Source organism: Cupressus sempervirens, chromosome 5, assembly GCF_028749045.1.
Source record: "Cupressus sempervirens isolate cs-2001-9-10 chromosome 5, ASM2874904v1, whole genome shotgun sequence".
NCBI lineage: Eukaryota > Viridiplantae > Streptophyta > Pinopsida > Cupressales > Cupressaceae > Cupressus > Cupressus sempervirens.
Genome location: NC_143122.1, coordinates 306,160,729 through 306,177,954, shown reverse-complemented (window position 1 = coordinate 306,177,954; position 17,226 = coordinate 306,160,729). Strand labels below are relative to the sequence as shown.

The 17,226-nt window shown below is 34.4% G+C and overlaps 1 protein-coding gene across 1 annotated transcript in view; it reads left to right on the top strand.

Annotated features, from left to right (window-relative positions):
• Positions 1 to 634: 634 nt before the first annotated feature.
• The window catches only part of LOC149555802 (uncharacterized), a 39,888-nt gene continuing 23,296 nt past the window's right edge, over positions 635 to 17,226 (top strand). Inside the window, exons 1-2 of the mRNA XM_089833694.1 lie at positions 635 to 1,216; positions 2,283 to 2,737. Of these exons, the coding sequence (XP_089689820.1) occupies positions 745 to 1,216; positions 2,283 to 2,737 (927 nt within the window). The 5' untranslated portion in view covers positions 635 to 744. The remainder of the gene's footprint in view (positions 1,217 to 2,282; positions 2,738 to 17,226) is intronic.

Here is a 17,226-nt window from a genome sequence, read left to right as displayed (position 1 = left end):
CAATCGCTAAATAATAGTTGCTCCACTAAAATAGTTAAAAGATTATAAATTATCTTGTTAAGACAATTTATAATATCCACGAGAACACAAAACTGCTTAAATTTAAGCATAAAACAACCTTAAAATAGCTAAAGATTCTAAATTACCCTTTTAAGACAATTTATAATGTCCATAGAAACACAAAAATACTTAAGTTTAAGCACAAAACAACCTTAAGCAACCTCATGGAAACACAAGATAATATTGTCAACATTAGAGAGTAACAAATGATTCCAAATGATTCCCACTTCCTTTTTCTAAGTTCAATTTGTGGGGAATGCTATTTAAGGCTGGCCCAATCCCATGTGAACGACAAGCACTTGAGCACTGATCGTTCACAGATACGCGTAGATTGTCAATGGGTATTTGTCTCACATTATTCATTCCCTCTTGACACGCTAATACCAATTGATATGAAACATTGCCAAGTCCCTTTCCTTTGACTAGAGCACTGCAATTATCATTTCAGAGTCTTCCTGAATTTATCGTCTACCTAGTTCGACTAAACTTGTGATGACAATTGCAAACGTACAAAGTACGCCATGGGCAAAATCGTGTTTCACTGTAAACCACTCCCATCCAGTCACATTTCTTTAAAAGCAGTTCTTCTCCTAGGTAAGTCTCTATATTTAGTGTTTCTTGTGTGGTCTGGTTATACTCTTATACCTCAATTGATCCATCTTTACGATTGGTACCTTCCAAAGAATGGAGCCAAAACTATATAAAGCTGCTACTTGTGGCGATGTGAAGGTGCTTAAGGAGTTGCAAGATGATATACTCAATATTCTTCAAGAGGTTACACCCACAGGGAATACAGCTCTCCATTTGGCAGCATATCATGGTCATGTAAAAGTTGTGAAAATGTTGCTTCAGCTCATGAATCGGAATATGGAGGTCGGCATGCAAGCCAGCCGAGCTAAAAATGAGGAAGGTAACACTGCCTTTCACGAAGCTGCAATTGGAGGGCAATATGAAGTAATTGAGGTATTGCTGGAACATGATTATGATCTGGTAAATATGATCAATGGTGCTGGTGAGACTGCCTTGTTCAAAGCTGCAGAGGGAGGTCATGAGAAAATCCTTATCAAACTCTTGCCTCTCACATCTTCACAGTACGATAGGAGGACTTCTGATGGCCAAACACTTGTGGAGTGTGCTATTTACAATAAACACAAAGGTACCCCCAAAACATCTCTTATTTTTATTAGACAAAATCTCCTTTTGATAATGGATATCTTTTTCTCACATCTATACAAGGTGAGAAATGGAATCTCTTTTTGTGATATTGCTATTAGGATTCAATTGTACGCAGGTAAATGCATCAAATTCATTGACCTATGCTTTTAAAGTAATGGTTCACCACAACCCATCTCTCATGAGAATCGATGGAACTCGTAGGTACTGAATGCATCTAGGTTATAGTGATAGAGGTGAATGATTCAACTTTGTAGTTTTCAAGTCAAATTCATTAACCCATGTTCCATGAGTAGTAGTTCACAACCACTCATCTCTCATTGGAGTGAATAGAACACTCAACACTCATTGCATCTAGGTGATGCTCACATAAGTGAAAGATTCAAATGTATAGTCTTTGAGTCAAACTCATAGAACCATGTTTTAGGAATAGTGGTTCACAACATCTCATCTCTCAAGAGAATGAATGGAACAATTAGTACTCATCCCATCTAAGCAATGCTCAAGTTGTAGTAAAGGATCAATATTGTAATGTTTGAGTCAAACTCTCTAACCCTTCTTTCATGGATAGAGGTTCACAAGTACCCATCTCTCATGAGAATGAATGGAACACTTAGCACTCATTGCATCTAGGTGATGTTTAGAGAGGCGAAACATCGAGCCTTTCTTGTAGGTCACTTGTTTCAATACTACTCCAATTCAAGTGTGTTTAGTAATGAAGTTTCTTCCAAGGTCTAAGCCCTTATGGAGGAAACTCAATGGCTAAGCGTTCTTGAGGTGGAGTATTACTGGGACCACTGAGCTCCTAGAAAGGCTACTGCTTCACCTCTATGAGCATCACCAAAATGCAATTAATCTTAAGTGTTCTTTTCATTTTTATGAGAGATGGATTCTAGCAAACTGCTTCTCATGAAACAAGTTTCAATGATTTTGACACAAAAACAACATAGTTGAATCTTGATAGCAATGTGATAATTTTACTTGTTGTGGAAAATTCCTCATACTTATCGAAAACTCCTTTGACAATGGATATTGTTCTCCTTGCACAGGAGTGGTTAAGAAGCTCATAGCTGCTAAGTCGTCCCTCCTCCAGCAAGTTGACAATTTAGGCAGAACATTGCTACATAACATTGCCTATCTTAATGGAATATCAGAGATTGCAAAATTACTTCTAGAAGAAGACAAGTCTTTGTGTTATAAAGTAGATAACAATCACCAATCAGCACTTCATAGAGCTGTGAAAGAAGGGAACCTAGATCTAGTCACCGAGATATTAAAATATGCAAAAGATTGTATAGAAATTGTGGACAATGATGGGAAAAATGCTCTGCACTTGGTCATTGAGAATGCGGTACAAATTTTTGATAGAGTTTCAAGGCATATAAAAACTTTGGTGTTGTTGGTGATGTCAAAAAGACTAATCAATAAAGTTGACAACCAAGGGAAAACTGCATTAGACATAGCAATGGACAACATGGACACTGATGAGCGTCTTTTCAATGGAGTAAGTAAGCAATTCAATTATTTTGTTCTTCATTTATATTTTGGTAATAAAGACAATTTTTTAAAAAGAATTAAACATTTCATTTAATTTTCTATATGGTAACATAGTTACTATTCAAAGCCACTGCCAATTAAAGTTTACTGTAAAATGAAACATTCAAATTGTGAAAAGTGGAAACAATATTGAAAGAATAATGATGAGCATAACTCTAAATAGTAAAATGAAGAGCACCAAACAAAAATGAATTTGAAATATCTATAGGTTATGCACACAAATGATTTTGATCCTACTTACAACTTGTATATATATATTCTAATATCATATTTCATCATGTATTTTATTTCACATAATCCTATTGGTATGTTCATTTATTTCTCCTCTTTATTTCCAAGGCATCACCATAATTTTCTTACTTAAGCATTTTTCCCATAAGTTTATCTCTTTTACATTTAGTTTATTCATAGCATTAAATTTATGTTAATGCTATTGAAGGATTTGATTGCCTTTTGTTCTTGAAGTCATTCAATTTTTAGTCAACGGGATGGTTCTTTTCATTTGGTCATTTTTTGATAAGTCTTTTCTTACACATTGGAAATGGATATAATGCAATCTAAGGTTGAGATCCATGGAAGGGATTTTTCTAAAAAAGTAGGGTTTCTTGCTACTTTTTAGAAATATTTTAAAGGAGGTGGTCCAATTTAGAATTTTAAACTCCAACATTTAAGGAAGCTAGTAACTGTGCATAAGAAAAATAAGTGAAAAACCTACTTTCCCACCAAAAATATTTTTTAAGGATTGTTTAAAAAATAATATTAGAAAAATGGAAAAAGAAAATATTCCTAATGGGGCAATTTCTAGTGCCGTCCATTTTCCATCGCTTGCTTTAAAACATGAGCTTTTATTTTAAAGGAGAAGATTTTAAATAATCTTGTAGCCCACTTCATGAGACCCTGCACAAGGCCTTTAGTTGTTTTTAAGAACTTAAAGTTGTAAAGAATCCATTTTTCCTCAAGATAAAATGACTTGGATGATGTGGCTAGAAATAAATTTGATCGTGGGGAGTTTTTCTCTCTCTTTTTCCTTCCATGCTTTGACAAGTGTTGTTGAGAGAATTGAAAATGAAGACTTTTATTTTAGATTACCAAAGCTCTTCTTTTAGCTAGTAAATTTTAAACCCGCTTAAACAAATGTTGGTAACCACACATAAATTTCTTTTTTTGTTGTGTTTCCTTTAATTAAGATGCTTAATGCTTGAAGTTTATTTCTAGGCTCTAGTAGAGGATATCATAGCTTTTTATGGCCATAATTTTAATTGTCATACTTTATCACTTCCAAATATATGCTTGCGAGAGAACTCCCATTGCTTGGGAAAGGTTTGGTGTCTCTCGTATTTGATGGGTATGTAGAATAATATTTAATAGAACACTTGGTTCCAATTGTAGAAGGAACACACAATGGTCTACAATATTTCATGCCAAATATGTGTAAAATTAAGTTCATATACTTACTCTAGCCTATCCATAGCTTTATGTTTAGTCTATCTCTTCTAATTTGCACCTCAAGAATGTGTTTAGTTGCACTAATATCTTTCATCTCAAGTTTAGCAGCAAATTAAGACTTCAATTATACAACATTACCTTTTTATTTACCAATAGATAATTATCATAAACATATAATGCAATGTGTACAAGTAATAACCACCATCAAATTCACAATAACATAATGATTTGATTTTGAATGCTCAAATTCAAAACTCAACATACACACTCATCAAATTTCTTCATCTTATAACTTTGCTTGACAAATACAAGGATTGTGATGTGAATATCAGGATTTAACTGTGTGATTTTGAGTCAAACTCATTAACCCAAAATCACACAGTTATATCTTGATATTCACATCACAATTTGACTTGCTGTGGAAATTATCTCCTACTTATCAAATACAAGGATTTCATCAATTTACAAAGCAAGTTATGCTTAGCATTTAGCATGTAGTGATTTGGCCATACTATGCACAATTATAACCTCCTTCAAATCATAAGGAAGGAAATTATCTTCTTACATTCATTTGCACAACCTCTTCATCATTAGTAGTATGAATACAAGTTAAAATCTAATATAGGTCATTTTTGCAACAATAGATCATATCACACCACAATAAACACCCACAACTTGAGAGTATCCTTTTAGAATTGACCTCTCTTTATACTTATTAATGCTTCCATTTGAACCAATGTTTTTCTTGAAAACCCTTTTGCAAACAACATATTATCATCCTTGAAGAAGTGGAACAAGATCCCATGTGTAATTACTTATCAAAGCTTCCATTTCTTCATTCAATATCAACTTTTTAGGATTTTGCATCATTTATACCTAATCCCCCTTCTATAGATCTAGGTTCATATACAGTTGTATTGAAAGTAAAACTACAATCTCCAATCATAATGATAATAACTTACATGTTCTTTTTAAATGTGCCTTGTAGACTTTTCAACAATTGAGTTGGAGGTTCTTCCTCCTATTCTAAATATTTAGAGGTAGATGTGATCTCCTCAATTTCTTGTTGATCTAGGGGCATCAATTAAACTTTCTCAAACATAGAAGGTAGTTGAATCATATATTCATTTCTAGTTTGTTTAGGAAATAATGTAATATTGGGCTTAATTTCTCTAAAAATAATACTTCTACTATGAATCAACTTTTGTATAATAGGGTCCCAAATCTTGTATCCTTTCACACCCTAACTATCTCATATGAAGATACATTTTACAACCTTATTTTTCAATATTTTTCACTTCTCCTTTGGTGCATATGCATATGCCACATAATAAAAAGCTCTAATATATCTACATGAAGTCTTAGGACTTTATCATGTCTCCACAGGTGTTGTCTCAACAAGAGATAATTTAGGATATCTATTAATATGATAAATTAATGTGACAACTTCATTCCAAAAACATTGTCTTAGGCCATAACTATTGGAAACTTACAATTGGAACAACTATTATTTTGTCATTGATGTCAAATATACTAATAAGACATATTGCTTCCTAGTCTAAATGTTTTATCTATTGGATTGATGAAGAGGATTTGAGAAATTGTTCATAGCAATAGCATCTAGAGGAAAGGTTGAGTTATGGAAAGGAAGCTACAATGGACATTTGATTAGTTAGACTTTGATAAGACAAAGTGATTGTTTATATAAAAAATGTAAAGCTAAGCCAAGCAATAGAGTAAAAGATTAAGGAATGCCAAGCAATGCTAGTGTCAACTGAGCCATAATAAGTGCCAATAAAATCTAGGGTTAATCGAGCATCAATATCAATTGAGCAAGATAGTTGATGCCGAGCTAGAATTTTTACATTGACCAAGTGATTAAGTGATGACTGAGTGTTAGAACTTAGTGATTTTCGAGTAATAGTGTTTTGAATGTATTTGAAGAAATTATGATTTCCAACTGACTCAGTTGATTTCTTGGGATATCTAAATTGTTTTGAAGATAATATTGATGAGTTGAGTCATTAAATTCATGGAGAGGATTAGGTATAATACCTATGATCTAATTCGATGGATGAGAAGATTCTAGAAAAGAAGGAAGATGAATAGATACAATAAACATGATGAACTAGATCGTAAACCCTATGATCTACGATAATCATGGAAAATGGCAAAGCAAGAATGACCTATTTAAAGAGGCATAGAGACGAACTTAAAAGTAGAGGTGCAAAGAGAAAAGTGGATCAGAAATACATAAGGGTGAACATAAGTGTGTAAGAGTAAGTGCAAAGCAAAAGGAGATTTCTTGCATAGATGTCATTGATATTGATAAGTAAATCTGAGTAGATGGCTTAAGTTTTGTTGAAAGACGAAGATTTATTGCTTGAAGGGTTTCCAAGCGAATCATAAATGAAGATGACAATGGGAAGCTTATCAGTGAATCAACACATGAACCAAATAGTGATTTGAACCTGCAAAGTGAGTTGTAATCATACAGATAAAAACCCTATTATTTTATTTAACAGTCATTTGAAGGACTTAATAGTCTATGTAAATCCTTTGACAAGGTGACATTCTAAATGGAATGATCAAAGTCCTTTGATAAAGCCACTCCTAACAGGGTGATTAAATCCTCTAATCAGGGCACATTTAATAGTGTGTATTGTAACCTTTAATAGGGTTGGCTCCTAACATAGACCACTTCGAAAGAGTGAAAAAATGGTGACATGCTGGGGGTGGTTTTTTTCAAATTGGGTTTCCACGTAAAATCCAAGTGTAAAAACTTGTTTCAAATGTTTTATATGTTTCACATTTGATAAAGTTTAAATTTGACAAAGTATGTTATGTTTAGGATAGTAATTTTGTTTATTAGTATAGTAGAGACCGAGTAATAGCAAGATAAGCAGAACAATGAATGTTTTGATGTTTAATTATTCAAATGGTACTTATGAACCTTGAGTAATTGATTCATCCCCACTCTCAGTTATTCTAAAAAGTTCTAACAATTGGTATCAGAGCTGAGTGCTTACACAGAAAAGCTTGAAGGTACTCAAAGCTAAAAGATCACAACTCACAAAAGAGAGGTACCAAAGCTAAACAAGGAGAACTTTCTTGCATGGTAAACCTTGATGGGGTTGCACATATCCAATATTAGTGATGTTTCTATCAACTTTCTAGACAATGAGTATGTGAAGATAACAACTACTCCTTTGACAGTCGATCAACTGAAGCAAAAGCAAGAACACAATCAAGCAATGTTGGAGATTCCCTCATCCCTAAGCTATGCCAAGTTTGATGACTTAAAAGAATGTGATAGTGCAAAGAAGATGTGGGATAAAATGAAAGCCATATATGGAAGTGATGACAATATGCCAAATCAGAGAGCCTGAGAGGTAAATTTGATGACATGAGAATGATGGAAGGTGAGAATATAGTGCAATAATGCACAAGAGTCAAAGAATTTTTTAATGCTATTTGTGGTGCAAATAGAGAAATCAAAGATGAAATAGTACAATACACAAGGTATTGAGGAATCTACTTCCTATATATGCCATTAGAGTGTCTAAAATTCAAGAAATAAGATGCACACTTGGTAACACTTTGACTTTGGAAGGTGTAATTGGTAGACTTACAACTTTTGAGATGTCTAACTTTGATAACTATACACCTAGTAATATTGAATCCTCTTTTAAGTCATGTTGCCAAACTTTTAGTCTATCCCTTTGGAATTTCTAGTTTGATGACCTTTTATTGTAATTTTGTCCAGTTGCTTGTCCATGCAGCCCTTAGGTAGCTCTCTTCTCATCAAGCTTCCTAACTCTCCCATTTTGTGTCTTTTTTGGGTTTCCCTTGCTGCACTTCCCCTTATACCTCCATGCAAGATTCTTGTCATTCCAATGCATTAAGGTCTTAGGTGATCTAGGTATGCATGAGATGTTGTTTGAGCATGTTCTTGATGTAAAGGGAGTTTTACTTGTTTCCATGATTCTATTCCTACCTTAGAAGGCTTGTTCCCTTTAGATTCTACATCATTCGGCTAGCTAGCCGCTTTGGCGAACTTCATTGAGCAGGAACCCGAAGAACAAAATCATGAGAGCATTTATAGATGTATACCTAATCATTTTACAATGAAAAGACCAAGAAAAGTGAAAGATAGAGCTAAGAAAGTCTCAAATCAAAGTTCCAAGGTCAAAATTCATTTTTGTAAAGAGATACAGGGATGCATGTTTTCAACTACTCATCCGCTAGAAACAAACATTTTCTATTTTGTTCCCAAATACTAAGAGAAGCCCACACTCCATTCAAATATTTTATGTATTAAGCAGGACCGAGGTGTGGTGTTGAAAAGAAATAAATCTAAGCCTTTGTTATGCATCACTAAGATGGTGAATCCATGACCAAGATTTCATTTCGAGGATACATAAGGTAACTAGCCAAATCAATGGAAAATGCTTTGAAATGGTTCTCCCTATGAAAAGCAATGGTCTTGATGATGTTTTTTCATATTTCAAAAATGTTCAAGGTTACTTCTCTAGAAGACTAGAAAAATAAATAACTATGCAAGTATAATGTGAGGATATTCCACAGAGATGCAAGAAAATGCTTCTGATGAAGTTAATCGTAAAAGTACACCCCCGACATAAAGGAAACTAAGTGTTCAAGTGTTCGATGCAAAGAAAAATGAAATAAAGTGCCCAAGGTGTTGAAGGAGTATTTTTTGCATTATGCTTGTGGGAAGATGGGTCTACTGTAATATCCCTGTCCAAATCTGATTGAAACTTGCCGTATTTTCTTTTAGAAATTTTGTCAAACACTTGTACAGCAGAGGGATATATGACTTATTTTATTTTTAGTTTGTTTTCATAATAAGAATGATGACTTCTAATATCATAGGATGACTAAAAAATGACTTCTCTTCTGCTTAGTCTACACCTAACATGAAATGCAACCCTTTTTTTTGTTATTATTTAATGCAATATATGGCATCTATTCAATGCAAATTAACACTTACAACCAAGTGACATTTTGTTAAATAGTTGGCATGCAAACTAATATTATATTTCAAACTTCAAAATTGATATATTGCTGATATAAAAATTTTGATATAAAATCAAGTTACAGTGCCTTCAACAATCTAACTAGATTGTCCATACAGAATCATGTAGATGTATTTTTAGATAATGCATAAACATGAAGATAAAATGAGGGAACCTGAGATTGGTAGTCAACTTTAAATTGATCAAAATTGGCCATGCACTATAGCGGTATTGTTCACAGCACTGTAGCAATACTATTCACAACCACTATAGCGATAACACTATTCACGATTCTTGTAGCGATGGCACTGTAGCAGATGGGTATGAACTTCCTAATATGCATCTAAATTTGTTGCTTAACTCCTTCCAAAGTGTACATAAAATGAGGGCATCGAATGACCCTTAAATCTGAAGTGTATCTTCTTCATGAATTCTGCAAAAACTCAATAAGCTTCAATGAGATGACTGAAATATCACCTCCAACAAATACAACAATATCAGCTAATAGTTTCACAGCCTCAAAGTTGCTAATCAAAGAGAGTTATCATTCTCAATGACTAAAATGTCTTGTAGAAACCCTTGGCTCCACAACTGCACAAACAAATGTCAATATCGAATTTGGATGCCCTACAATGAGGCTCTCTCCTCTATTTATTCTATTCCTTCACCCCTTCTAGAAGAACATAAAATGTTATTTTATTGCACTTTTCTAGAAGCTTCCTCCTTTCCAACAATAATTAGTTGTGCTTCTAGAAGATTCCCTTTTTCATATAATATAATATTATTTTAGTGACTTATGATTTAATATTTATTTTAGTCACTTTTTAATTAAATTAATTAAATATAAAGTCACCTTTTAATTTTTAAATTATTTAATGACTTTATAAGAAATTAATTTAATTATTTCACCTTATTTCTCCACTTTAGCCTTCAAAGAATGAAAGGCTAATAACTCCATTGAGAAACTAAAAAGATTGGGACATTACAGTCTGCCCCTTTGGAAATTGCTTGTCCCCAAGCAATCTCAACTCTGGATGTTGTAGAATCTCTTCACTCTGCCATGGAGCATCCTCAATAGGTAGGTCATTCCATTTAATCAAATATTCTCTAATGACATGGCTTCTCAACTACTTCTCTCTAAAATCTAATATAGCCTCTGGTATCAAAATCAACTTACCCTCATCATCTAAGGGTGGTAGAACTGCAAAAGGAACCACATGATGTCCCAATGCCTTCTTAAGGTGTGATACATGGAAAATATTGTTCACTTTGTTGTCCCCTAATAATTTTAGCTCATAAGCCACTTCACCCACACACCTAATGACCCGAAATGGTCTACAGTATTGCGGCTTGAGCTTCTTTGCACCACTCTTCTTGAGAGTAGACTGTCTGTAGGGCTACAACATCAAATACACCATGTTCCCAACCTCAAAAGAGCATTCCACTCTCTTTTGATCTGCATACTATTTTTGTTAGTTTTGTGCCTTTCAAAAGTTTTCATGAAGAGCCCTCATGATATCCGTATTTTCTTCTAACATGTCTCCAACACTAGGCACTCTACTATCACTCATCAACAAATCAAGAAAGCTAGGAGCCTCATAACCATACAAGGCCATGAATGGTGTCATCTGAATAGAAAGATGGTAAGTGGTATTGTAGCAGTACTCACAAAGGTATATCCACTTAACCCACCCTTTTTGCTACCCAACACTATGATTTCAGAGGTACCCTTCCACCCATTTGTTGACTATCTTCGTTTGTCCATTTGTTTGAGGGTGGTAACTAGTACTCGAAGAAAGCTCGGTCCCACACAATCTAAAAAGGTCCTGCCAAAAATTGCTCATAAACTGATTGTCTCGGTCACTAATAATATTTCATGGTAATCCATGCAATCTAAACACCTCATGAAAAAATAGTTCGGTGACCTATGTGGATGAATATGAAATAGTGACCGGAAAGAAATGTGCAAACTTGGTCAAATCTGTAAGTGGTGTTGTATGGTGAGACCCATTGACAAATATGCAATAGAATCCACATAAGCCCAAAAATCCTCTAAGTTGTGTTAGATTCGTCGGAGTAGGCCACTCAACAATTGCCTTGACCTTATCTGGATCTGTCCAAACTCCTTCTGCACTAATGATGTATCCCAAATATAATAATTCTATCATGCCCAAGTCACATTTAGATTCCTTGGCATATAGAGATTTGTTACCAAGAATACCCAAAACTATGTCAAGATGTGCAAGATGCTCTTCCCATGTCCTACTATAAACCAAGATATCATCAAAGAAGACTAACACAAATTGCCTCAACTGTGAATGAAATACCCTATTCATAGTAGACTGGAATGTAGTAGGGGCATTGGTTAGCCCAAACGACATAACCACAAACTCAAAATGTCCACAGTGGCAACAAAAAGTTGTCTTCTCAATATCTTCTTCCCTCACACGAATTTGGTGGTAACTCGATCTCAGATCAATTTTGGAGAAGTACATGGCACCATGCAATTCATCAATCAACTCATCAATCCTTGAAATGGGATATTTGTTCTTGATTGTTCTCTTATTAAGCATTCTATAATCAATACACATCCTTAGAGTACCATCCTTCTTTTTAACCAATACCACTAATGAAGAAAAAGGTGACTTCCTTGGTCTAATATGCCCCATAGCTAGCAACTCCTTGATAGTTTTTCTATCTCATCTTTGAGCCACTTAGGGTGCCTATAGGGAGTGACTATCACAGGCTTAGCACCCTCCTCCAATTTGATGATGTGCTCTATCCCTCTATTTGGAGGTCTACCAGGTGGAATCTCGCTAAAGACCTTATCATGTTTGATCCTCAACTCTTGTATATCAGGAGGATAAACAAGTTTTTGCTACTCTTCCTATATTGGCTTCAAAACACAACCTGCTACCCACTCAACAATGTCATGATGGAAGAGATGTTCCATTTTCTTGAAAGAAATAGTCTTGCAACTGGTGTCTCTAAGTTCTTTCAACACATGAGTTTTTCCATCCATCTCAAATCTCATTTCCATCTCATGAAGGTTGAGGGTGAATATTCCTATGTCATGTAACCATGTCATTCTCAAAACCATATCTGTGTCTCCCATGTTCACCACATAAAAATATTCCTTGAACTCATAATTATTCAAGTGCATGGGAAAATTTGAAATCATCTTATCACACCTAAGAGTGTAACCATCATCAACCTTAACTTGGATTCCCTCAAACTCCTTAGTGTGTATACCATCCCTCTCAACAAGCCTAACATCAATGAAATTGTGTGTTGCACTTGTATCAAGAAGGGTAATAATCTTTTGACCAGCAAGAACCCCTCACATTCTAAAAGACCCTTCTCACTGAATACTTGTGAGATGAGCCTCTTTAAGCTTCACTTCTTCCTCTAATTCTTAATCATGTTCTAATTTTTCTGATTCTAAATCATTAATTTCAGATTGTTGGTCTGAATTAGAATCTTCAATTAGTGCTCACATTGCACAATTTGACTTCCCCTTAGGTTTCATAGGGAAATCTTGATTAATATCATATGATCTCTTACAATAGAAGCATAGTTTCCTCTTCCTTAAACAATTAAGAGTCTCACGATCAAATGGAAAAGTAGACTTACCTTTAGCTTTGTCCTCCTTCTTAGGAAACTTCTTGTTGTCATGATTGGAAAAGGTTCCCTTTGATGTAAATTTGCTGGTAGGGGTAGTGAACTCCATGCTTCATGCCTTCTTCATTGCTTCCTGTAGTGAGGGAGGATTGAAAGCTTTCAACCAACCCTTCAATGGCTCCATCAATCCTTCCATGAATAAGACCACCAATCTTCTTTCACTAATGTTAGGAACCATGATCAATAACTGTTGGAAGTCATTCACATAAGCATTAAGGGAACCTTGCTATTTTAGTTGTGCCAATTTATAGAAACTCACCTAAAGATCTTTGACATCAAACCTTTCAATCAACTTGTTGGTAAACTCCTCATATGTAGTGATAAGGTTGTGTCCAAGAGTGACTAACCCATGATACCACCACTTGTGAGCAGCTCCTTCAAGATGTAGTGTGGCAAATCTTATGGCATCCTCTTTAGGCATTGGTCTCAAGGAAAGATAATTATCAAGATTTTGAACCCAAGACCTGGCTGTGGATTTGTTACTTCCATCATAGTAAGGCATGGAAATCTTACCAAGTGTTTGTTGATAGTCATTTCTTGGAGCATAGTGATCATTCCTTACTCCTCTCCTATTTATTTGATTCATGAATTGATCAAATGTCCATATTTCTCTCATATCAGGAGGGAGAGTGGTATACTCCAAGTAGGCTTGTCTAGCTTCATCTCCAAAATAAATAGTTGGAGCAGCATGTGGTTTTTCTTCTCTTGGTGTAAAGGTGGGAAAAAGAGGCCTAGGGGCTAATCCTCTAGTATCTTCAGTGTGATGTATAGACCTTTCCTCATTAACTCCACTATGTTCAGCTATGTTTTGATTTTGAGTGGCTTGCTGATCCATTTTTGCTAATAAGCATGACATCATATTAAGCATGGTATCAAATTTCCTTTAAGCTCTTGCATCCCTATTTTCTTCTTCTGCCATATTTTGAACTATTTTTTTGGTACCTCTTTCTCTTAATGCTTCTAAGAATGTATCCCCTTCAACTTGAGGATTCTGATATTGTCGTCTCCATTGTTCCCTGCCATAATATCTAATTTCTCTCTCACTCATCTACTGTTTGACTAATCACAGGATGGCAGGATGAAAGCTCTGATACCACTATAATATCCCTGTCCAAATCTGATTGAAACTTGCTATATTTGCTTTTAGAAAATTTGTCAAACACTTGTACAATAGAGGGATATATGATTGCTTTTATTTTCAGTTTGTTTTCAAAATAAGAAAGATGACTTCTAATATCATAGGATGACTAAAAAATGACTTCTCTTCCACTTAGTCTACACCTAACATGAAATGCAACTCTTTTTATTTTTGTTTTTACTTGATGTAATAAATGACATCTATTCAATGCAAATTAATACTTACAGCCAAGTGACATTTTGTCAAACAGTTGGCATGCAAACTAACATTATATTTCAAACTTCAAAATTGATATTTTGCTGATATAAAAATTCTCATATAAAATCAGGTTACAATGCCTTCAACAATCTAACTAGACTGTCCATATAGAATCATGTAGATGTATTTTTAGATAACGCATAAACATGAAGATAAAATGACGAAACCTGAGATTGGTAGGCAGTTTTAAAACTGATTAGAATTGGTCATGCACTATAGCGGTATTGTTCATAGCACTGTAGCAATACTATTCACGACCATTGTATCGATAACACTATTCACAATTCTTGTAGTGATGGCATTGTAGCAGATGGGTATGAACTTCCTAATATGCCTCCGAATTTGCTACTTAACTCCTTCCAAAGTGCAGATAAAATGAGGGCATCGAATGACCCTTAAATCTGAAGTGTATCTTCTTCATGAATTGCTGCAAAAACTCAATAAGCTTCAATGAGATGATTGAAATATCACCTCCAAAAAATGCAACAATATCAGCTGATAGTTTCACAACCTCAAAGTTGCCAATCAAAGAGAATTATCATTCTCAATGACTGAAATGTCCTGCAGAAACCCTTGGCTCCACAAGTGCACAAGTAAATGTCAATATCGAATCTGGATGCCCTACAATGAGGTTCTCTCCTCTATTTATTCTATTCCTTCACCCCTTCTAGAAGAACATAAAATATTTTATTGCACTTTTCGAGGAGCTTCCTCCTTTCCAACAATAATTAGTTGTGCTTATAGAAGATTCCCTTTTCCATATAATATAATATTATTTTAGTGACTCATGATTTAATATTTATTTTAGTCACTTTTTAATTAAATTAATTAAATATAAAGTTACCTTTTAAATTTTAAATTATTTAATGACTTTATGAGAAATTAATTTAATTATTTCACCTTATTTCTCCACTTAGCCTTCAAAGAATGAAAGGCTAAGAACTCCATTGAGAAGCTAAAAGATGGGGACATTACATCTATGCTTTCTCCTCTACAAATAAAGAATTATCATGTAAGCTCTTGTTCTAGACTATGAAGTAAATAGGGGAGTTCCCATTCAATTGAAATCAATTGCTTTCATAAGTGGCTATTCTCACTACTATATGAATTTAAGTGATTGATATGGTTTTTGGATTTGTGAATCCTTATATGGGTAGAAGTGGATATTTAAATAGCCGTTAACTATCAAATTTATGATAAATCCTACCATTGTGACCATTCGTTGCATTTAATTTCATTCATATGGTGCCAACGTTTAGATTTCTACATCAATTTGATCGAATTTGTCTCAAACTTGCTTCCTCATTTTTTAATGACTATTTATCGAGCAATTTATCCCCTTTATGAAATTATAAGTTAATGGAAATTAGAGTAGAAGGGTATGATCATCTAATTGGTTTGGAAAGTGAATTCAAGAGCTTCTCAAATACTTCATTCAAATTTTACGATTTAGGTGATCTACATAGAAGGCTCAACTCCCAATCAAATCACCCAATAACCCAAAAATTAAAGGAAAGTGGATTAGTTGAAGCTACCAGATTCCCCATGGTTGTGCAAGCACTAGAACTGGTAAAGGAAGATATAATCCAAAGACAAAGCAAATATTGCTACCTGATCAATCCATCCTGCTATTTATAAACAAGGCATTAATACGGTCTACATTTGGCATTCTAGCAAAGGAGAAATATTTTGATATTTATTCCTCTTCCTTTGTGTCAATGTTCAATGAAAAGAAGACTTTGAGAAGAGAAGACATGCAAATAACTTGGTTTTAATCACCTCATTCCAAAAAAAGTAAGATGCCAAAAACTCTTTTTGGAACCAATTTTAAAAAAGGGATTGTGGACATCTTGGCACTATTGTTGAGATTGAAAGAAAGGGAGGAAATCTTAGATTTCATCTAACACCACTTCTTCTTAGGAAGAATCCCTAAATATTTAGAGGGTTGGTTTGGAGAAGTTAGGAGATATTCCAAAGAAGGTGAGTTTGGGAGGCCTAATTGGGGCAAAAAAGCTACAAGGCCTAAAACCTAGCAAGGTTAGAACTCAATAAGAAACCAAAGAAAGAATACATCAAAATGGATCAAAATGAAATAAAGACAAGTTAGGAGTAAAAAAGACACCTATTCCTATCCCTAGGACTAGTTTGGATGGAAAGTAGCTGAATTGAGCCCATGAGTGCATAGTTGAGTTTGAGGTATGGTGGATGTTTGAAGTTGGTGGAGAGTTCTAAAGGAGATAGTGATCTTAGAAGTGATCTCCAAGTAGGGTAAGGAGAAGTACCCTAGCAAGACCAAGGAGTTGGTCTTAGGAAGAGCTAGAAGATCTGTTGATCTAGTTACTTAGGACCCCCCATTAGAGTTATTGCAAGCAGGTTCACCAAAATGTACTAAGTGAAATGTGAAGCAATTGGAATAAGTCTCAAATAGTTTACATTTTTGGGTAGGTTGATTAACCTTTCACCTCAAAGGGAATTCAAGGAGATCAATCCTTTTAATTCTAACTCTAAAAAAATTAGATATGAGAAGATTAGTGCAAACCAAATGATGGAGGAGCATTAATGCAAGCAAAGGTCTAACAATTACATAATTAGAGAAAGAATATGAAATCCTTAAAACCCTAATATAGAAAGAGATATGAAGTGCAAATAAGATTATAATAAAAAAGGTGGATATCCTAAAATAAATAAAGCAATCAATGACTTACCTTAAAAATGAATAAGAATATTGAATATGGTTTTATGATGTCTATGTAACTCCAGTCAATGAGAAAATCTAGTTTTGACCTAAAATAGTGAGATATTTGAAGCCCAAAAATCTTTGGGCTGGCAGAGTCAACCTAAGGTAGAAGGGACAACTTGACAATTTTGTAGTACATC